Raw genomic sequence first — 22,889 nt, 5'->3', positions numbered from 1 at the left:
TGGGGTTTGTACCTATGACAGTGATGGGCAAGTTTAGATTTATTCTGCAGCTTTTCTACCCAGAACGATGATCCATCAAGGACGCGGTAGATTCGGCAGTTTGCCACGAATTTTATTAATCCTCGAGCAAGGAACTGGAAGGGGTGCAAAGTCTTTGGAACGAGCTCACCTAAATAAAAATATATATATTAAAAAAGGGGGAATATCGTACACTTTTTGTTTAATGCCGCTTTCTCGCCGTATCTTTTCTGTGTTCGGGAATTTTAAGTCGCTGGAAATTATTCTGTGGATAAGTTCTTTCCAGTGGGTTGTTCTGTTTACTTTTGTTGTCAAATGTGGCAGCTCAATTTAGCAATGGTGCGGGCAAGCACGTGCACGTCAGGGCAGACCAAGGCTTAGGTTGCTTTATTGGTAGTGGGGGCACTCGTTCATTTTTTAGCTAGCAAGAATTACTTTTTCTTACAGGCGGTTTGTATCGATTCTAGGCGTACCGGTTTCTCGCAACGTAACTGAAGTCTCTGTTTGAACGTTCGTCCTATCCGGGGATAGATATCGACAATTTGCTACAGTAGATCTTTGCCGATTGCCTTTGGTTTAAAGTTGGTGAATTGGGGAATTATTGTGGAAGCGTCTCTAAAGCAATTTCAATAGTTTTTTAGGATAAGAACGTTGATTGTAGAGTAATACCCATGGGCAGGAAATTGGCATCATTTGCACGGCTCCATAGCCAGGGGTTAAAATTTCACCATTTTTGCTTGTCTCAGGACTTGTGGGAGGTTCAGCATGTTTGGTGGTTTATGTTACGGGAGTTCACTGGAGTTAGAATTGACTACCTGCTCAGGTTGACAATTACAGGTTTCATTTGTTTAAGGATGCGTCTAGCTCCTTAGTTTACGGGGAGTTGTCGGTGGGGTCGGTGCGCGAGAATTTGGCAGGAATCATGTATGAGGTAAGATATAGCTGCCAGTATGCATTTTTTCACGGTGTAGCCAAAAAATCCGGGCTACCAGACTCGGCAGCAGTAGGATTAGGTTATGCAGCGATATTTTAGGTAGTTCATGCTATCAATATTTACAGGGCTGAGGACCTCATTCAGAGTCGGTCGTTGCGGCAGCACGGTCGTACGCCACCAATGTTCGCTGAACTACGCATGCGTAAAGTTCGCAATGCGCGTGCGCAAACTAGCTGCTACGATCATAAATTTCTCTTTCCTTGAACACAGCCAGGTCGGTAGTTTGAGTGACAGAATGAGGCGTTTGTGGGTGGTAACAGGGGAAGGTGCTTGAAAACGGTGGAGTGGAGATCCGAACGCAGGCGTTCCTAATTATGCGAACGGCGTTTTATGGGAGTGCATAATTAACAAAGTAGTGTCATGGCACATGTGACATGGGTGGTTTGTACACTGACCTGATCGTAGTGATTAAGAGAGGGTATGGTCAACCTTAAGCTCTACGACCAGCTCCGATGGTTCCCGTTGGTCTCGATTAATCCTTATATGCCCGGAGATGACGTGTAATGCGTACGAGAAGGGGGTGTATTTTTTTGTCTTCCGGCCGCTTCCTTCCCTTGGTCGGCCAGCTAATGATCCGATCTTAAGGACGCAACATGCAAGTGCATCATTTGCATATCCGGTCCCTTTTCCCATACGGCCATGCGGCCGCAACGACCGACTCTGAATGAGGTCCTGAGTTTCTTCCGGCTTTGCATTTTTTGTTTAGGCGTTTTATCACCTGTTTGTGTGTTTGCGCCCGAGCAAATATGTGTAGGGCTCGTCACTTTTCTGGAATGGAATACGGGGCAAAAGATGTGCTTGTCTCATGGTTCATGGATTGGGTTTCGGGGGCTGGCCTTCCCCCTTTTTTTGCTGAGATACACGGCTTACTCTGGTCCTGTTAATATTGGCTGGTAGTTTTGTTTTGACGTCCTTGGCTCCGCGTACACTGTAGATTTAGTTGACGGCCCGTTATGTTATAAAGGGTTTCTTGGCTTACGAGGGTAAAGGAGGTTCGCCATTCCAGGCATACCTGTTTGAATCATTTGGAAATGGCACGAGCTAAGTCGTTGCGGTGCGTTCACGTCGGCAGCTCGGTTTAGCATTTTCATATTTCGCAAAGTTTCCTGGTATGCCGATGGTGAGCTGATGGTTTTTTATTAGATAAGGTAGAGAGAGGTCAGGAGTGTAGCGCCTTGTTCTAAATGATTTCATGAAGTCCTATTGAGCTATCAATTTTAAAGGATCCGATAGTCACAGGGTCGAGTATCGCAGTGGCTTAGTAAGAGGCACAACTTTTTAATTTGACATTGTGGTTAGCTTATTTAGGGATCGTTATAATTGGTGGGTTGTTTCCCAAAGAAGATGAGTTAGACATCAACGGTTTGTTGTTTGAGAAGGAAGTTTTCAGTAAAACCTATATTTGTGTGTTATTCATGGATTGTTAAACTGTTCGGCTTGCTAAAGGGCAATGGACCTCTATCCCAGCTAAAGCACACCCTTTCACCAAACCTAGTCGGCTTGGCCGTACGCTTAATGGGTTACGGTCCCCAGACAGTGCATGCTGGCTCATCCACACCACTCAGACGACATTATCTAGGTTTTACTTCACAAAGGTTTTTTCACAACTTTTGTTGCTTTAGAATTGCCGCTAGATCAGTTTGGCACACATTTTCCAGGATTGGGGTGGCAATCTGCATGGCAGCTGCATGTGCTTCCGTTGACGCCTTAAAACATTTAAGTCAATGGTGGTAGTCGGCCTACTGGTAATAGTTGTGCGGCGATAAGTTGCATAGTTAGCAGCGCTTCTTGCGAGTTTGTTGGGAAACCCAAGGGCCTTATGCCTACTGCCGCTAGAGATTTTGAAGGGCTTTTCAGCTTTTGCCCTCAAAAGAGGTTTTGCTGTTTTTCACCTTCATATGGGTCCCCCAACTATTGTTTTCCTTCCCTTGGCTGGGCTGTTTTTCTATAAATTGTATTAGCCTATCCAGGCGTGATGAACCTTTATTTCAGGTTTATAAGAATGCTAGCGGTCGAGTGTGGGTCATAGGACATTCATGTATCTATTGGACTTATGAGCATCCTTTAGCATTTCAGGCCCCACATTTATTAGGTACTAAAAAGATTCCGTGGTTAATTTTTAGGGGCAAGCAATGAGGTAGCCTTTATTAGATGTTTATGGACAGCAATAGCCAGGTTTGGGCCCCCGATTTGAGGGCAAGGATCTAGGTACTGGCAATTGCATTGCAATTATACTTGCTATTAGGAAGGACCTGCAAATAGTATACTAGAGATGGCCAGCAGTAGGATAGGCTGGCATGTAATATCTAGTCCGGTCACTAACGGACGGATGGTTACATTGGCTCCTTCAATTGCCTTACAAGGAGAGGATTTTTATAGGCCCAATGGGTTACACCTCACGGGCACAGGTCTAGAGTCTTGCATTAGTAACATTCCTGTCTTCCTTGGTGTGCAATTATTTCCTGATGGGTGGCGGGTCTCGGCTCTTTGAGCTGAGCTTTGGCGGTAAGCAGTGCTCCTGGGCAGCCTATTATAGTGTAAGAGTGCCTGCGTAGCACTTGCCTTTTGATAGAGGCGAGTGGTCATTTACCTTAGGGGGAACTGGGCCATCATCTTAGGGAGGGGCCAATACTATGCCAATTAAGGGTGAATGGTACTAGCTCAGGCCAGTTTGCGCCGGGCGGGGATCCGCCTTTTATTTATTTAGTCACATATAATTGTCGGGCTGTGGCCTTTGGAGCACTGCTTTTTACTGCCACCATCTTTCTAATTACAAATTGATCAATACATTTTGGCTGTGTCCTCTTTTGATTCCACATAGGTATCCGTGTGGTTATTTCTATTTAGTAGTTAAGTGAGTGAATTAGCACAATGTAAGATTCAAGCAATGGGTGGCTTATGACTACAGTATGGCTGCTAATTATACCTGTCAATTGGGAGGTTAATGGCCAGATTCAGAGGTGGACGCTATAGCAGCCATGACTGTGTTTTTTTTCCGCAGCGTGACTGCGTCTTTATGCTAATCTGGCAGCCAATGGATTTCGTCCTTAATGCCCACCAACTACTGTGCTAATCCACCACTGTGCCCACAAAGACCCACCACCAGTTACACCTTCAGAATTGTACCAGCCTCTCTTGGCGGTAACCATAGTGGCGCATGCGCAGTGCGGCTCGGACGCATGCGCAGACGGAAGGCATTGGCCACTTGCGTGCAGCATCAATGGAACGTGCTCCTCAGAACCAGGCCCTAAGGGTGACGTGGTGCCATGCACCCCGCCAATGCTCAATGCAGACATTTTTGTCATTAAGCAGCGGGGATGGGGTCAAGATGATACAATTCACAGTAAATCGCAGCACCTTTATAGATTTATGGATCACACAGAAGTGAACAACAGAAAAGGTGCAATGCTATGTTTATTACACAGTATAAACAATAACAGAAGATACCTTTAAAGCACGTTTGAGGGGTAAACTTTACTGTGGTGTTCCCAACAGCAATAGAGATGTTAGGCCGGTAACTACTCTACTGCTGGCTGTGGGGAATATTATTAACTTAGGGCCTGATGGACGCTAATGCGGACGCAACTGCGATTTCGTACGCATCGAAAATATGGTTATGGTTGCAAAGCTTACCCGAGCATAGGATTGCGCCACTGCTGCCTTCTCATATGTGCACAACATTGGTGCATAAATATCGGTAACATTGACGCACATCGAGCAGCCATTTTATGTACGCCAATGTAACAGCGTTCAATCAGACAGCCTCACCTGCGTTTTTTAGACCACGCCCCCCCCTCACCACCTCCCAAACACTGTCAGCCCGTCACTCACTTTGCATCGGATTTATCTGTCCATCCGTACTCACAATGCATTCACTGCACGCACGCAGTGCGGCTTAAATGCATGCGCAATGGCCAGCAATGGCTCAATCTGCGTCCGTAATCGCCACTGCCTCCAGCTTTGAATCAGGCCCTTAATTCAATAAGACTCAGATGGTGAGAGGTCTGGAGAGGATAGGAATATTTAGTTATTGGAGATTCTGGGGGTCATTCAGACCAGGTCGCAAGCGCCGATGCGCTCGCAACCGGGTCGATGTTCCCCACAGAGCATGCACACGACGGAGCCGGTGGGTAGGCCCATAACCTTGGCCAAGATTATGCTAAAAACCTCTATTGATTGCAAAATTTTATTGCATTTATATATTATCAAGGAGTTGTGCACCTGAGATTTGTCTGTGTTTGACCTGTGAAATGTGTCAGTGAGTAACGAATACACCTGTGCACCTGCTGGGTGACCTGGGAAATGTGTCAGTGAGTAATGAATACACCTGTGCACCTGCTGGGTGACTTGGGAAATGTATCAGTGAGTAATGAATACACCTGTGCACCTGCTGGGTGACTTGGGAAATGTATCAGTGAGTAATGAATACACCTGTGCACCTGATGGGTGACCTGGGAAATGTATCAGTGAGTAATGAATACATCTGTGCACCTGATGGGTGACCTGGGAAATGTATCAGTGAGTAATGAATACACATGTGCACCTGCTGGGTGACTTGGGAAATGTGTCAGTGAGTAATGAATACACCTTTGCACCTGCTGAGTGACCTGGGAAATGTGTCAGTGAGTAATGAATACACCTGTGCACCTGATGGGTGACCTGAAAAATGTGTCAGTGAGTAATGAATACAGCTGTGCACCTGCTGTGTGACTTGGGAAATGTGTCAGTGAGTAAGGAATACACCTGTGCACCTGCTAGGTGACCTTTTACATTTATAAGTGAGTAATGAATATATCTGTACACATGCAGGGTGACCTGGAAAACGTGACCTGTGTGGGGTCCAGAGGACCGAGTTTGAGAGCCACTGCTCTAATGTTTAACAAATGGAGCTTAGGAAAGCTTGGTAAATGGGGCATAGAAACCTATGGTTACTATACTGTGACTAAACTGGCAATTGTAAAGACGGGTACCTTAGCAAATAATTCTGTTCCCGCTGCGGCACCCCTTAGGTAAATACCCATGATGTTCAAAATGTCCGACTTGTTTTGGATTTGATAAAGAGGCCCCTAATGGGCCTCTTTAAAAAAAAAAAAAGAATATATATTTTTTTTACAAGGTACCAGGACAAGGAGCGTGGCTCTGCCCCCTGACACCCATGAAGCCACGCCCCCCGGTTCTGAACATAGAACAGGGATCGCCATCGGTTGGAGAAACCATCGATGGTCATCCATAGCATAGCTGGTTGGCATCGATCATCACTTGTTATTTTACCATCAATGGTGACCATACCGATGGCCATCCATATCTCCATCTACTCCTGCTATTTGTCTGAGCAGGCGGGGAGATAGGTCTGGGCATGATCACTGGATTGTTCCATATGGTAACTGTTCTGATCTTAATAACATAAATATGTATTGGTTACAGCAATATTGCATATGGAGATGCTATTGTATATATTTCTGAATACACACATTAGGGTAAATGCAAGTTGGAGTCATCTATGAGTTTTCACTGTGAGTGCTAAAGTAAATGTGGCTGCCAGTCAACCTCTGTCTTTCTGTGCGCTCATTCGCCAAACCCACCAACAGATCTCTATGTAATCTGTCTCACGCAGTCTACAGCCGGGTACAAACTGGACGACTTGCAAATGATGCAAAATTGTCAACAATTTCCCAAATGATCTAGTGCATACACACTGTGCAAACTAACAAGTGACCAAATTATATATCTTCCATTGTTTGGTGGTTAAATCGTTAACTATTTAATGTAGCCATATCGCCTGGTCGTTCGGTAGTGCGTATAGACTGCACGATAAAAGGGGAATCGTTAATAAGACTGATAGATCTTCCTGCATGTACAATAGATCTGAAGATGCCACGAATGACACCGAGGGAGCGCGCATAGTGTGTACACACTAGGGGTGAGTGGGTTCGGATTTCTGAAATACGTACCCCCCCGAGCCCCCCCGATCCGAGTCAGGCTCGACTTTTCCCGCCTGACTCGGATCTGAAGTCGAGGCAAAACGTCATCATCCCGTCTTCCGAGTCTCGCGGGTTTTGGATCCTATATAAGGTACCCGCGTCGGCGCCATTTTCTCACTCGGCTGTGGACAGTGAAGAGGGAGGGTGGGAGTTAGGGCTGGCTGGCTGGGCTGTGTAGTGTAGTGTAGTGTAGTGTAGTGTAGTGTAGTGCTGCTGTTGTCCACTACTTCAAAGTCCATAGGGGCTGGCTGTGTTGTGCTGTGCTGCTGTTGTTAATAGGGGCTGTGTCCACTACTTCAAAGTCCATAGGGGCTGGCTGGACTGTGTTGTGCAGTCAGTTCTCCATAGGGGCTGTGTCCACTCCAAAGTCCTGTGCAGTGTCCCAGTCCTAAAGGGGTGCTGTAGTGTTGTCCAGGGGGTGCTCTGTCCATCAGGGGTGCTCCCCCCAAGTGCTAAAAAAATAATATATTTTCTGTGTTTGTGAATTGTGTGCGCAGTAGCCGCACGTGCATCAACAAAGTAGTGCCAAGCGTGCGCCTGTGTCATAAGTAAAGGGCCGGCTGGCTTGACCGTTAAAGGGTGCTGTAACCCCCAAAGTACACTCCAGTCCAAACCAAAATAAAAATTATTTTCTGTGTTTGTGAATTGTGTGCGCAGTAGCCGCACGTGCATCAACAAAGTAGTGCCAAGCGTGCGCCTGTGTCATAAGTAAAGGGCCGGCTGGCTTGACCGTTAAAGGGTGCTGTAACCCCCAAAGTACACTCCAGTCCAAACCAAAAAAAAAATTATTTTCTGTGTTTGTGAATTGTGTGCGCAGTAGCCGCACGTGCATCAACAAAGTAGTGCCAAGCGTGCGCCTGTGTCATAAGTAAAGGGCCGGCTGGCTTGACTGTTAAAGGGTGCTGTAACCCCCAAAGTACACTCCAGTCCAAACCAAAAAAAAAATTATTTTCTGTGTTTGTGAATTGTGTGCGCAGTAGCCGCACGTGCATCAACAAAGTAGTGCCAAGCGTGCGCCTGTGTCATAAGTAAAGGGCCGGCTGGCTTGACCGTTAAAGGGTGCTGTAACCCCCAAAGTACACTCCAGTCCAAACCAAAAAAAAATTTATTTTCTGTGTTTGTGAATTGTGTCCTTAGCGAGGAGGATGAAGTACGACAGCAGTCATCCTGAAGTAAAACGTATAACTGAGGCCTTGACTGCTATGTTGGTGTTAGATGTGCGTCCGGTATCCGCCATTAGTGCAGTGGGATTTAGACAATTGATGGAGGTAGTGTGTCCCCGGTTCCAAATCCCGTCTAGATTCCACTTCACTAGGCAGGCGATACCGAGACTGTACAGAAACGTCAGAAAAAGTGTCCTCAGTGTCCTGAAAAATGCCGTTGTACACAATGTCCACTTAACCACGGACATGTGGACAAGTGGAACAGGGCAGACTAAGGACTATATGACTGTGATAGCCCACTGGGTAGATGTATCACCTTACGCAGCAACAGCAGCAGCGTCACCAGTAGCAGCATCTCAGAAACGCCAGCTCGTTCCAAGGCAGGCTATCAGTAAGAGGCACACCGGTTTCAGTAAGAGGCACACCGCCGACAACCTCTTAGAGAAACTGAGGGAAATCATCGCCCAGTGGCTTACCCCACTTAGACTCTCCTGGGGATTTGTGATATCTGACAACGCCACCAATATTGTGCGGGCATTACATCTTGGCAAATTCCAGCACGTCCCATGTTTTGCTCACACAATAAACTTGGTGGTGCAGAATTTTCTGAAAAGCGACAGGGGCGTGCAGGAGACGCTTTGGGTGGCCCGAAAAATTTCTGGCCACTTTTGCCATTCAGCGACTGCGTGCCGAAGACTGGAGCGCCAGCAAACACTCTTGAACCTGCCCCGCCATCACCTGAAGCAAGAGGTTGTGACGCGGTGGAACTCAACCCTCTATATGCTTCAGAGGATGGAGGAGCAGCAAAAGGCCATACAAGCCTGTACATCCACCTATGACATAGGCAAAGGAGGGGGTATGCACTTGACTCAAGCGCAGTGGAGAATGATTTCCGTGTTGTGCAAGGTTCTCCAGCCCTTCGAACTTGCCACACGTGAAGTCAGTTCAGACACTGCCAGCTTGAGTCAGGTCATTCCCCTCATCAGGCTTTTGCAGAAGCAGCTGGAGAAAGTGAAGGAGGAGCTAAGATGGAGCGATTCCGCTCGGCATGTGGGACTTGTGGATGAAGCCCTTCATTCGCTTTGCCAGGATTCCAGGGTGGTCAATCTGTTGAAATCAGACCACTACATTTTGGCCACAGTGCTCGATCCTAGGTTTAAAGCCTATGTGGTGTCTCTCTTTCCGGCCAACACAAGCCTGCAGAGGTGCAAAGACCTGCTGGTGAACACACTGTCAGCTGAAGCGGAACGTGACACTTCGAAAGCTCCATATTCATTTTCTCCCGCAACTGGGGCTGCCAGGAAAAAACTTAGGTATCCTAAGCAACCCGCTGGTGGTGATGCAGGGCAGGCAGGACCAAGTTTGGACATCTGGTCCGGACTGAAGGACCTGGCAACAATTTCTGACATGTCCACTGTCACTGCATATGATACTGTCACCATTGACAGAATGGTGGAGGATTACATCAGTGACATCATCCAAGTAGGCATGTCAGACAGTCCATACCTGTACTGGCAGGAAAAAGAGGCAATTTGGAGGCCCCTGTACAAACTGGCTCTATTTTACCTGAGTTGCCCCCCCTCCAGTGTGTACTCCGAAAGAGTGTTTAGTGCAGCCGGGAACCTTGTCAGCGAAAGGCATAGGAGGTTGCTTCCACAGAATGTGGAGAAGATGATGTTCATCAAAATGAATTATCAGCTCTTCCAGGGAGACCAGCCTCCTGAACATACAGAGGGACCTGTGGTGGTGGATTCAAGTGGGGACGAGTTAATACTTTGTGAGGATGAGGATGTACACACTGAAGAGGGTGAGGAATCGGTGGATGAGGAGGATGAGGATGACATCTTGCCTCCGTAGAGCCAGTTTGTGCAGGGACAGATTAATTGCCAGCTTGTTTTGTGGGGGCCCAAACGAACCAATCATTTCAGCCACAGTTGTGTGGCAGACCCTGGCGCTGAAATGATTGGTTTGTTAAAGTGTGCATGTCCTGTTTATACAACATAAGGGTGGGTGGGAGGGCCCAAGGACAATTCCATCTTGCACCTCTTTTTTTTCTTTGCATTATGTACAGTTTGGGGCCTAGTTTTTCAAACTGCCATCCTGTCTGCCACTGCAGTATCACGCCTAGATGGGTCACGTGTTTGTGCCGCCCACTCGTGTCGCTTAGCATAGTCATCCAGCTACCTCGGTGCAACCTTTTGGACATAAAAACACTATTGTGAGGAGTGAGGTGTTCAGAATAGTCTGGAAATGAGTGGAAATTAAGGTTATTGAGGTTAATAATAGCATAGGAGCAGAAAAACCTACAAATTCTGTGATTTTAGCTGTTTTTATGCTTTTTTTCAACAAAATACAGATCCAAAACACAAAACCCAGAACCCAAAACACGGAAGGGTGGTTTTGGCAAAACCAATCCAGATCCAAAACACGAAGAAAGATCCAGATCCAAAACCAAAACACAAAACACGAAAAGTGGCCGGTGCACACCCCTAGTACACACTTGACGATTTCAACGATTTGTCGTTCCGATGCGTTGGAATTGGTCAAAATATTGTCTGGTATGCAGGGGCTTTAAGAGCCAAATGGCCAGATCTAGGTCCCCATTTACTAACGAAAAATAACCCCTTTAGCGCTCGCTAAAGGAGTTTATACCATCTTTCTGTATTTAGTATACAGCGGTAATCTTAGATTACCGCTGTTATTACAACATTGCTCTCAACATCTATCAGATGGCGAGAGCGATGCGGGCCCCATTGCCGACAGCAGAGACCCGATGGTGCCTTTCCGGCTTCAGCGAAGCCTTCCAGGTACTGCAGGGTCCCCGTGTCATGCGCAGACGGACCATTGCGCATTTTATGTTGCCTACTGTAGCTTTCCTTCTCCAACCAGCTGACATTCTGTGTGTGTGTTCATAGGTCACCTTTCTCACTAATTTCATGGACTTCCAGCATACCTATAAGCCTGAGAACCTAGATGAAGATGGGCAGCTACTTATATGCCCAGGGGAAAATGCCGTTCTGAATTTTACCTTCAGTTTTAAGACACTTGGTAAGTATATGTGATTACTATGTTTATTACTGTGTGCTTGAAACCATTCTAACCAAGTCGACACTCCTGTTAATCAACTTTCACCTAAATATCCTTCAAAGGCTTTGTCAATCTCACGGTCTTGGCTGGAATAGTTAAAACTTCCGATAAGTGTGGTGGACTGAGTGACACCTCTCAAAAGCTCCTCAATTACACCATCACGCGAAGACTTTTTGTAGAGGTGAGAATCCGTCTTATTGTATCATGAAGCATTACTAGCGAAACATTACAGAGGACCTGTCTACAGTAGTTGTTCTTTGAAGATATAGAAGCTCTCTAAGGGCCTGATTCAGACCCACTCGCAAGCGGCTGTCCGCTCGCAAGTGGGTCGATGTTGTGCTCTGCGCATGCGCACGACGGCGGGAGCTCCGTCGTGCGCATGCGCCAGACGCGACGAGCGAAGGACTTTCCTTCGCTCGTTGTGTCTGATCAAAGGGGACGTGCTGTCGATGTTGATTGACAGCACGCCCCCTTTGGTGGGCGTGCCGGGGGCTCTGATAGAGCCAAAATCACTCCGGGGCTTGAGGTTGAAAACCTCAACCGCAGGCTCCGGCTCGCAGTTTCGATGGTCGCGATGGTCAAGACCATCGTGGCCATCAAACTGCACGCTCGTATAGGCTGTGGGTGGTGACCCACAGCTATACGAGCGTCCAGGAGGACGCTCCATTTTTATGGAGGGCGGCCCTCATTCAGAGCGTGCGCTCTGCTCAGAGCGTACGGTTCTGAATGAAGGCCTAAATTTGCCCAGCAGAGGAATAATTAAGGAGCACAATGCGGCCCAAATGTACGTAGCAGCCTGCTAGCTGCAGGCACCAGTGTGATTTCGACAATTAAGCTACTAGATTTAAAGAGGCAATAATTTGAAAGCCAAAACCAGCGTGTTATTTTTTCTTTTAAATTATTGCCACTTTAAATCGAGTGACTAAGGGCCTGATTCAGAGGTGTTCGGTATTTGCGAGTGCTTGCTCTGAATCAGGGTGTTTTTTTTATTCCCGCCTCCAGGCCGCTTGCATAGCTGTGGGTGACCACCCACAGCTTTTGCATGCTTTCTGGTGATGGTCGCGATTATCGCAACCATCGGGCTTGCGACGAGACCCTTGTGGTAGGGTCTTGCCTACCGCAAGCCTGAGTGGACTTCCTGCTCTATTAGAGCAGGAAGCTCACTACTGACATCACTGGTGATGTCAGTAGGGTCGCCCACAAATGCCTCCGGTAATGCAGCCACCCCCCCTACCTGCCTACAAATCGGGGCGAGCTATCGATCAACATCGACAGCCGCCCCGTTTTGTAGCGAGCCCCACTCGCTGTGGGGCTCGTGGCACGCACAATGGCCCACCATCGACCCGCTTGTGAGCGCAATGCGCTCGTGAACGGGTCTGAATCAGGCCCTAAGTCCCCAAAACTGCACCACCTGCTGCAACTCACAGGCTGTTACATTTGGGCCTCAGTACATTACGCTCTTACTAACCAGTACTCTGATACAGAGTTGGTAATAAACTGGGTGTAATTTACCTTAAAAATACAGCTCCACAGTGGCAGCATTTGCACCGGGTTTACACCAGGCAGACATCACTGATACTCAGAGGTGGATTGGTAATTTAAAGGGGCCCTGGAAAATACTCTAAAGCCCTATGTGTTAGGTGTGGACAATTTGTTAGTTGGTGGGGTCATATCAACAAGAGGTGGCCCGCCAATGATGTTTCTATCACGCATTAAAATGTATAACCAGATTAAAGGGATGTAGCTATAGCGTAGCTAGACAGTGTTAGGTCATTCTCCAACAACTTCTGTTTCAAACACGCTGGCAAAGCAGTGGGTACCACTATTACGTGCAGGTTAATACCCTTCAAGTTGAGCAATGTGTAGAGTCGGGATGGGCAATAAGTGGGCCCTCAGCTGTTGTGGAACTACACATCCCAGCATGCTCTGCCACCCATTCCAGGTGTAGAGGGACATACCACCAACCCTTCTCTATAGTTGGAACTAGGGCTGAGGTTCCCAAACCCGGTCCTCAGGGCACCCTAACAATCCAGATTTTTAAGGATATCCATGCTTGACCACAGGTGACTTAATTAGTGCCTCAGTCAATTTGATTTAACCACCTGTGCTCAGCTATGGATATCTCTAAAGGTGCGTACACATGTAAAGATTTTCGTTAACGAGTTCCCTTCAGATTTTCCCTTGAAAAAATGAACGATTTTGTATAATGAAATGAACGAATTTGTCAACGATGAACAATGAACGATTTTGTTAGCATGCATACAGTGAATGGCCATCGTTGATCGTTGATCGTTGGTTCTGTAAAGTATGAACGATTTCACTAACGAAATCGTCATGTAGGACAGTCAGAAAGGACAATGATCGGCAACTACCAACTACAAACGGGAACGCGCATTGGTAGTTGTCATTTATCGTTTTGGGCCAAAAAATTACCGATTTTTTTAAATGACTTAACGGTAACGTTATCGTTAATGACAAATTGTTCAAAAAATGATTACGTGTGTATGCACCTTTAAGCCTCAACTGTTGGGGAGCCTTGAGGACCACGTTTGGAAACCACTGGACTAGGGGCATATTTTTCACAATCCACATCTCAGATGTGGATGGGATGTGGTAAAATCACCCAAATGCGTAATGCGACATTTGAATACATGCCAAGGATGTGTCAAATATTGCATGCAGGGACAGAGCTTGCAAGAAAGTTCTGTCCCTATGAATCCAGTCTTCGCACTTGTCAGGGTATTTTTTGCATAAATTACCCTAAGGGTGATATACCACTGCCCTCAAGATTGCACTACAGCAATAGCACTCTAATATTACAACATTGGTCCCTGATCTAAATAAGGTCATCAGACACGTTTGCTTGATAACCTAGTTATGGCTGTGGCACGTGCACATTACACCTAAATAGAACAGCTTGTGCACCCCAGCTCCCAGTGCTATTTGGTGTGTGTGGTGCTTTGCTGACCAAAAGGTGAAAGGTTGCACTTCTTGATAAAGGTCTCATGCTAATCGATATATCAATATTGTTCTCAAATGCAAGGAATACATTTCTGCTGTCTTTGATGAATTACCTGGTAAGTGCACCTTATTACATCTGCATGTCCATTGGATGGCTGAGTGACCATGGGGTAACTCAAGCCGGGAGTCGCAGATGCTCAAAAGAGGCCAGGAAATCAAAATCAGTCGATGGAGATCCTGGTCTCTTCACTCCCCCCAATGGCTGGGACACACCTCCATTTTGGACATGCCCCCTTCTCGCCTCAAAATGGCTGCAGACTGTCAATCAATGACTGGTCTGGAGCATGCGCAGATTCCCGAACATCGGTAAAACTGCGTTCAGCAGTGCACTAGTGTGCACTGATGGATTGGGCCCTAAATGCATAATTTTTCTGAAAACCTGCAGGCATGTCAAAACCGACATCCAAGGTACAGGTCGAGTCTCCCATATCCAAATATTGCGAAATACGGAATATTTTTAGCGTGACTGAGATAGTGAAAACTTTGATTTTTGATGGTTCACTGTACACAAACTTTGTTTAAGGCACAAAATGATTAAAAATAAAGCATAAAATGACCTATAGGCTGTGTGTATAAGGTATGTATTACACACAAATGAATTTCATTTATGTACACAAACTTTGTTTGAGCCAAAAAATTATTGAAAATATTGTATAAAATGACCTGCAGGCTGTGTGTATAAGGTGTACATAACACATAAATGCATTCTATGTTTAGATTTGGGCCCTATTCCTAAAACATTTCAATATGGTATGTAATTATTCCAAAATACGGAATATTTCAATATCCAAAATACCCCTGGTCCCAAGCATTTTGGATGTGGGAGAGTCAACCTGTACTGTAAATTAAACAATTTGGAAATACTTACACAATATGGCAGTTCTGTTTGCATTGTAATATCCAGTTTAAGTAAAACCTTTGTTTAGGAATGAAAATACATAAAAAAATTCACTATATATAAAATGTATTGCTTGAATGTAAATACCTTATCTCTGTGATTTCTCTGCAAGCCTGAGGGAAGGAAGAGAGAAGTCACTTTCACCTACCTGGCCTCTGTAACAGGAGGTAAGAATACAACTAAGGACAACTCTGATTATTCTAGTAACTGATGGCGTAACCAATAGCACTCTCTGATTTCTCTAGTACACTTTAGGAAATGAAAGCAAATATCTGATTGGCATACAGTATGTGGTATACTGGCAACTTTTTCAGTTACAGTTGCTGTGCTGCTGTTTTCATTCCTGTGCCCCCTTGTATACCGTATCTCCTAATCTCACACAGATGTGCAACACTTAACATTTTCACTGCCAATACAGCAGATATATATCTTCTATTTGTATTGATAAATGAGTTTTTAAACATTATAGGGATATAAGAAAGGAAAAATATGAGTGTGCAGCAATGAAATCATCAATACTGTTAAAATAAAATTATTATGTATCGGCCTATTGCTGACAGACTCAGACAATTACAGTATAATATTTGTCTAATGGTGCGTATACACGGTACGACTTTTATGAGCGATTTGAACAATATCGTTCATATCGTTATCGTTCACTTTTTTGCAGTCACCAACCTGACAACGACCAACGATGTGCGTTCCCGCATGAACGATAACGATCTCTATGGTCTTTCATGCATGCAGGCCAACTTGGACGATTTTGTAAAGATTTGCCTGTAAAAAAATAGCTTCACTGACATATCCATCATAGATATCTATCAGTGTGTACACCTAATGTCTATCATAGATATCTATCAGTGTGTACACCTAATGTCTATCATAGATATCTATCAGTGTGTACACCTAATGTCTATCATACATATCTATAAGTGTGTACACCTAATGTCTATCATAGATATCTATCAGTGTGTACACCTATTGTCTATCATAGATATCTATCAGTGTGTACACCCAATGTCTATCATAGATATCTATAAGTGTGTACACCCAATGTCTATCATAGATATCTATCAGTGTGTGCACCCAATGTCTATCATACATATCTATAAGTGTGTACACCTAATGTCTATCATAGATATCTATAAGTGTGTACACCTAATGTCTATCATAGATATCTATCAGTGTGTACACCCAATGTCTATCATAGATATCTATCAGTGTGTACACCTAATGTCTATCATAGATATCTGTCAGTGTGTACACCTCATGTCTATCATAGATCTCTATCAGTATGTACAACCAATGTCTATCATAGATATCTATCAGTGTGTACACCCAATGTCTATCATAGATATCTATCAGTGTGTACACCTAATGTCTATCATAGATATCTGTCAGTGTGTACACCTCATGTCTATCATAGATCTCTATCAGTATGTACAACCAATGTCTATCATAGATATCTATCAGTGTGTACACCCAATGTCTATCATAGATATCTATCAGTGTGTACACCCAATGTCTATCATAGATATCTATCAGTGTGTACAACCAATGTCCATCATAGATATCTATCAGTGTGTTCAACCAAAATCGTTTGACCTGCACTACAGAAAGTTGGAGGGAGATCTATCAACGATATTGTTGGTTGTTCAAGTTGTTCCGTGTGTACGCACCATAAGGCAGAGAGGGGACAGAAAACGAAAGTGAAGCCATATGGAGGTAGGACAGAGGACAAGGGTCAAGGATGGAGGAGGGAATGTGGGCTGAGCAGGGAAGGCCCATCGTAGGATGTGTTCACATCTGGTGGTATATAATAATGTTGTATATAGTATATGCTTTGTAGAAATGTTCTTGACAAATAAGAAAGGTTTTATTTTATGAAACAGTCTACCTTACAGTACTCAATGTATTTAAACAAACTAACAATGACCTCAGTGCTCTTAGCTGCACAGGTTCCAATGCTGTCAGCGAATCAAATTTCTGCTCTTTCCACTGTGCTTGGTTCTGCATAACTGCGCCTGCCATTATCTCTCAAACAGCAAATGTGAGCAGTTATTTCCCTTCTCCAGCTCTCTATTGTCTCCCAGCTCTCTCTCTCTCTCTCTCTCTCTTTTCTTCACACTTGGGGAATATTTACTAATATTTGCTGCTGGGGGTACTGGCTATTTCCGATTGCAAAATTAGACCTGCTAAACTGTCGGAACAATTTTATGTTGCGCCCTCCCCCCTCCTTTTTCACCCCTTAACTGTGGCTTCTGTGATTGACCTCTACTTTTATATGGATGGAGAAGTTTTAAAGAAATCTAAAAGTGCAGTGGCTCAGGCCAATCACAGCAGCTACAGCTCTTGGACGGGAAACCAATCATCAGCTCCTGTGAATGTATTCACAATTTAAACCTAAACTAGGGATGTGGGCCGACTCCCGTGTTTTGGTTTTGGATCTGGATCTCCCCTGGTTTTGGATCTGGATTGGTTTTGACAAAACCTTACCTCCGTGTTTTGTTTTCGGGTTTTGGTTTTGGATCTGGATTTTTTCTTAGAAAATAAAAAAAAACAGCTAAAATCACATAAAATGGGCCTTTTTTTGTTCCTACTGTATTAATAACCTCAATAACATTTATTTCCACTCGTTTCCAGCAAATTTTGACCACCTCACAGCTCACAATATTGATTTTTTTTCATCTAGTTAAAGGGCCAAAAGGTTGCATCCAGCTTGCTGGCTCAAAACTCATTGATTTAATTATTAATAGAGTTGAGGACTGTGCAAAGATGATGGTTGGGATACCCTTGAGGATTGAAGAATTGATACAGTAGTTGATAGTTGGTGCATCCCCTGATTGTAAAATTGATAATAAATTAATTATTATTTATTTTATTTATTTATTAACAGTTTTCTTATATAGCGCAGCAAATTCCGTTGCGCTTTACAATTTGAATCCACATTAACATTATACTGGGTTGTAAAAAACATACATACATAAAAGACATACATAAGGGTAAGAGGGCCCTGCTCGCAAGCTTACAATCTCTAGGGAAATAGGTGTTGATACACAAGGGTAGGTGCTACATATTGCAATTGGTCCAGCCCGATCACAGATGTTCTTGGCAGGTGGTATAATCCAATCACACTGGAAAGTTGGCCTAAGGTTAGGAGGATGTCAAATTGAAGAAAGAGAAGATGTGATAGGTGTTTACTATAAGAAGAGTTAGATAGGGAGCTATAAAAGGTTCAGTGGGTGGTCCTGGAATATGATATGCTTGTCTAAAGAGGTGAGTTTTCAGAGAACACTTGAATATTTGGAAACTCGTGGAAAGTCTTATTGTGCGTGGGAGGGCATTCCACAGGGTGGGTGCAGCCCGAAAAAAGTCCTGTAACCATGCATGGGAACAAGTAATGCGGGGGGATGAGAGACGCAGATCTTGTGCAGAGCGGAGATGTCGGGCTGGAAGATATTTTGAGATAAGTATAGAGATGTATCTTGGTGTGGTTTGGTTAATAGCTTTATGTGTGATTGTAAGTATTTTACATTGAATACGGTAGAAGACCGGCAGCCAAAGGAGGGACTGACAGAGTGGATCAGCAGACACTGAACATTTGGTGTGAAAGATCAACCTCGCAGGTCCATTCAAAATGGATTGTAGTGGGGAGAGCCTGTTTTTGGGAAGACCAATAAGGAGACTATTGCAATAGTCAATGCGGGAAATAATGAGTGCATGTATTAGAGTTTTTGCGTAAGATATAGTCGAATTTTGGCTATGTTTTTTAGATGTATGTAACAGGATTTAGAGACAGATTGAATGTGGGGAACAAAAGACGGTTCAGAGTCAAAGATGATACTTAGGCAGCGAGCATGTGGGGTGGGGTTGATTGTCGAGTTGTCAACAGTAATAGAGATATCAGGTTGGTAACTACTACTGGCCGGTGGAAATATAATTAATTTTGTTTTGGATACATTAAGTTTGAGGTGGCGAGATGACATCCAAGATGAAATGGCAGAGAGACATTCAGTGACATGGACCAGCACAGATGGTGACAAATCTGGGGAAAATAGGTAAATATGAGTATCATCCACGTACAGATGATACTGAAAACCAAAAGAGCTGATTAGTTTGCCAAGAGAGGTGGTATATATTGAGAAAAGCAGAGGACCTAATACTGAACCTTGTAGTACTCCAACTGATAGAGGTAGCGAAGTGGAGGTAGAATCAGAAAAGTGAACAGTGAAAGAGTGATTAGATAGGTAGGATGAGAACCAAGAAAGGGCTTTGTCTTGAATACCTAGGGATTGTAGTATTTGTATGAGAAGAGTGTGGTCAACAGTGTCATAGGCAGCAGAGAGATCTAGAAGAATTAGAAGTGAATAATGGCCTTTAGCCATGGCAGTGACCAGTTCATTTACTACCTTAGTCACTGCTCTGTCAGTGGAGTGTTGGGACCAAAAGCCTGACTGAAGTTGGTCCAATAAGTTGTGGGCATTAAGAAAGTGTGTGAGGCAAGTGTAGGCAAGTCTCTCCAGTAGCTTGTAGAGACAAGGTAGCTGGGAGATAGGACGGTAATTTAAGAGAGAGTTAGGGTCAGAATTTTGTCTTTTCAAAATGGGAGTGGTCACTGCATGCTTGAACAGTGATGGAAAGATACCAGTAGAAAAAATAGAGATTACAGATTTTAGTTAAGTGTGGAAAGAGCACAGGAGACAGAGCTATACTGATTTGTGATGGTATATGATCAAGAAGAGAGGTAGTAGAGTAGGAGGATGAGAGGAGTGTAGATACTTCATCTTCATTAGTAGGGTCAAATGATGAGAACGTGCCACTGGGTTCAGGTAGGGAATTGAGCAGGTCACTGGTTGAGGAAGAGCATACCATTTCATTTCGGATATTATCAATCTTGTTCTTAAAATAGAAAGCAAGATCTTGTGCACTGATAGTAGCAGTTGGGTTGGGTGACGGAGGGGTAAGAAGTGATTTAAGTGTATTAAAAAGCCGCTTGGTGCTAGAGGCTTGGGCAGAGATAACAGATTGGAAATATGTCTGTTTGGCATTATCCAGTGTATTACGATACGATTAGTAGATCGTCTTATATGTGAGGAAGTCACTTGGAGTATGAGACTTTCACCACTGATGTTCTACTTTATGTGAGAGTTTTTGTAGGTGTCTTGTGAATTTGGAATGCCACGGTTGATGTCTAAGTCTACGCGGAATGTGATGGGTAGCTGGAGCTACTTCATAAAAGGCCTGTTCATAGGGTCTGGTTCAAATGTGATAGAGCAGTCTCAGGAGAAGTGAAATTAGAAATGGTTAAGAGTGATTTTTGCAGAGAGGTGGATAGTTGTTCAAAATTAATAGCATTAATATCTCTGCAGGTTTGAGGAGGTTTGGTTGATTTGTTTGGCATTGAGGTTGATGTAATGGAGTAGAGTGTATAGGTGATGAGGTAATGATCTTAGAGATTAAAAAACAATTCATTGGTGCAGTCCCTGGATGTAAGATTTATAAATAAATTAAAAAACAATTCATTGGTGCAGCCACGGGCTGAAAAATGAATAATAAAAATAAATTAATTGGTGCAGCCCCTAGCTGTAAAATTGATAATAAATTAATTAAAAAACAATTAATTGGGTGCAGCCACTGGCTGAATAATTAATAAAAAGAAATTAATTGGTGCAACCCCGGCTATAAAATTGATAATAAATTAATTAATTAATTTTAAAAAAATCATTGGTTCCTAAACCAACCATATCATTAATTTAAAATGTCTGGCAGCAATGCCCCAACCAGCACATAATGGAAAGGAAAAAGGTGCAATATGGAATAGTCCTTGGGCCCTCCCACCCACCCTTATATTGTATACGAAACAGGACATTCACAGTTTAACAAACCAATCATTTCAGCGACAAGAACTGCCCATTGTGGCTGAAATTATTGGTTTGTTTGGACCCCCATAAAACAAGCTGCCAATGTGCATTGGACATGGAAATGAAAATGATCCCATACACAAACTGATTTTACATTACAAGTTGTCGTCGTCCTCGTCATCCCCATCAGTGTGTACATCCTCTTCTTCACATAATATTAATTTGTCCCTGTTGAAATCCACCATAGGCGCCTCTGTAATTTTTTTGATGTAATTGTTGGTAGAGGTCTTCCTCGTGGAATTATTTTTATTGAACATCATCTTTTCCACATTTTGAGGAAGTAACTACGCCGATCACTGACAAGGTTGCCAGCTGCACTGAAAACTTTCAGAGTACACACTGGAGGGTGGGCAACTTAAGTAATGCTAAGCCAGTTTGTGTCTGGGACTCCAAATTGCCTCTTTTCCTGCCAGTACTGAAAGGGACTGTCTGACATGGCTATTTGGATGTTATCTCTGAAATAGCCCTCCACCATTCTGTGAATGGAGATTGTATCACACATAGTCACGGTAGAAGACATGTCACTAGTAGGCAGTTCTCTCAGGCCTGACCAGATGTCATTTTTAGGTGACTGATCTGCATGACCAGCAGGCATTATGTAAGAAGAATTTCATTTTTTCCTGGCAGCTGTTGAAACTGAAGGAGGAGATAAAGGCGTTTCACATGCAGCTGCAGCTGACAATTTTTTGACCAACAGCTCATTGCATAGTTTTAGATTTCAGTCTGTTGGAAAAAAACTCACAAGGTAGGACTTAAACCTAGGATCCAGAATGGTGGCCAAAATATATATTTCAGATTTCAATAGATTGATGACTCTTGGATCCTGGTGAAGTGACTCAAGGGCTTGATCCAGTCCCACATACCTTGCGCAATCGCTCTGTTTCAGCTCCTCCTTCTGTTTCTCCAGCTTGCAATAGGCTGATGAGGGGAATGACCTGACTCAAGCTGGCAGTGTCTGAACTAACTTCACGTGTGGCAAGTTGCAAGGGTTTGAGAACCTTGCACAACACGGAAATTATTCTCCACTGCGCTTGAGTAAGGTGCATCCCTCCTCCACGGCCTATGTCATACTCCGTTGTATAGCCCTGGATGGCCTTTTGCTGTTCCTCCATCCTTTGAAGCATATAGAGCATAGAATTCCACTGAGTTACTACCTCCTGCTTCAGCTGATGGCAGGGAAAATTTAACAGTACCTGCTGGTCATGCAATCTTCAACAAGTGGTTGCTGAATATCTAAAATGTCCGGATATTTTGTGGGCCACCGAAAGCATCTCCTGCATGCCCCTGTAATTTTTTTAAAATGTTGAAGCAAAGTTGCACTACAGTATATAACTTGTAGGACTTACCTAGAATTGCGCACAATTCTAGGTAAGTCCTACAAGTTATATACTGTAGTGCAACTTTGGTTCATTTTTGGGGCGTGGGTCCCCCTGGATTGCTTTGGTTGATCTGTTTCAGGGCACCGCATTATAACACATTTTGCTCTTAACTATCTCTTTTACACTGCACTTTTCTTATGATGGCGGTGCCATGGAGCGGCTTGGCTATGCCAGTTTGGGGGTGTCCTGCATTCTAGATTTGAAACTAGTATGTTAGGGACCTACCCTAAAGAGGTTACCTGGATATGGTGGATTGACCCATAACCTTGGCCATGATTATGCTAAAAACCTCTATTGATTGCAAAATTTTATTGCATTTATATATTATCAAAAATTTGGAGTTGTGCACCTGACATTTGTCTGTTTCTGTATCATAAATAAAGGCCAAGGCCTTATCCTTTCCTTGCCACTTCGTGTAGTGAATGGC

The 22,889-nt window shown here is 44.1% G+C and overlaps 1 protein-coding gene across 1 annotated transcript in view; it reads left to right on the top strand.

Moving 5' to 3' along the window:
- Positions 1-22,889, top strand: part of LOC148501811 (ovostatin-like) — a 405,898-nt gene that overhangs the window by 346,306 nt on the left and 36,703 nt on the right. Inside the window, exons 20-23 of the mRNA XM_088449993.1 lie at positions 872-949; positions 11,072-11,204; positions 11,306-11,424; positions 15,275-15,329. Coding sequence (XP_088306119.1) covers positions 872-949; positions 11,072-11,204; positions 11,306-11,424; positions 15,275-15,329 — 385 coding nt within the window. The remainder of the gene's footprint in view (positions 1-871; positions 950-11,071; positions 11,205-11,305; positions 11,425-15,274; positions 15,330-22,889) is intronic.

The sequence above is a fragment of the Taudactylus pleione genome, unplaced genomic scaffold (genome assembly GCF_031769625.1).
Source record: "Taudactylus pleione unplaced genomic scaffold, aTauple2 ptg000502l, whole genome shotgun sequence".
NCBI classification, from domain to species: Eukaryota; Metazoa; Chordata; class Amphibia; order Anura; family Myobatrachidae; genus Taudactylus; species Taudactylus pleione.
Note: the sequence above shows the minus strand (reverse complement) of the source record. Positions and strands in the feature narration are given on the sequence as shown.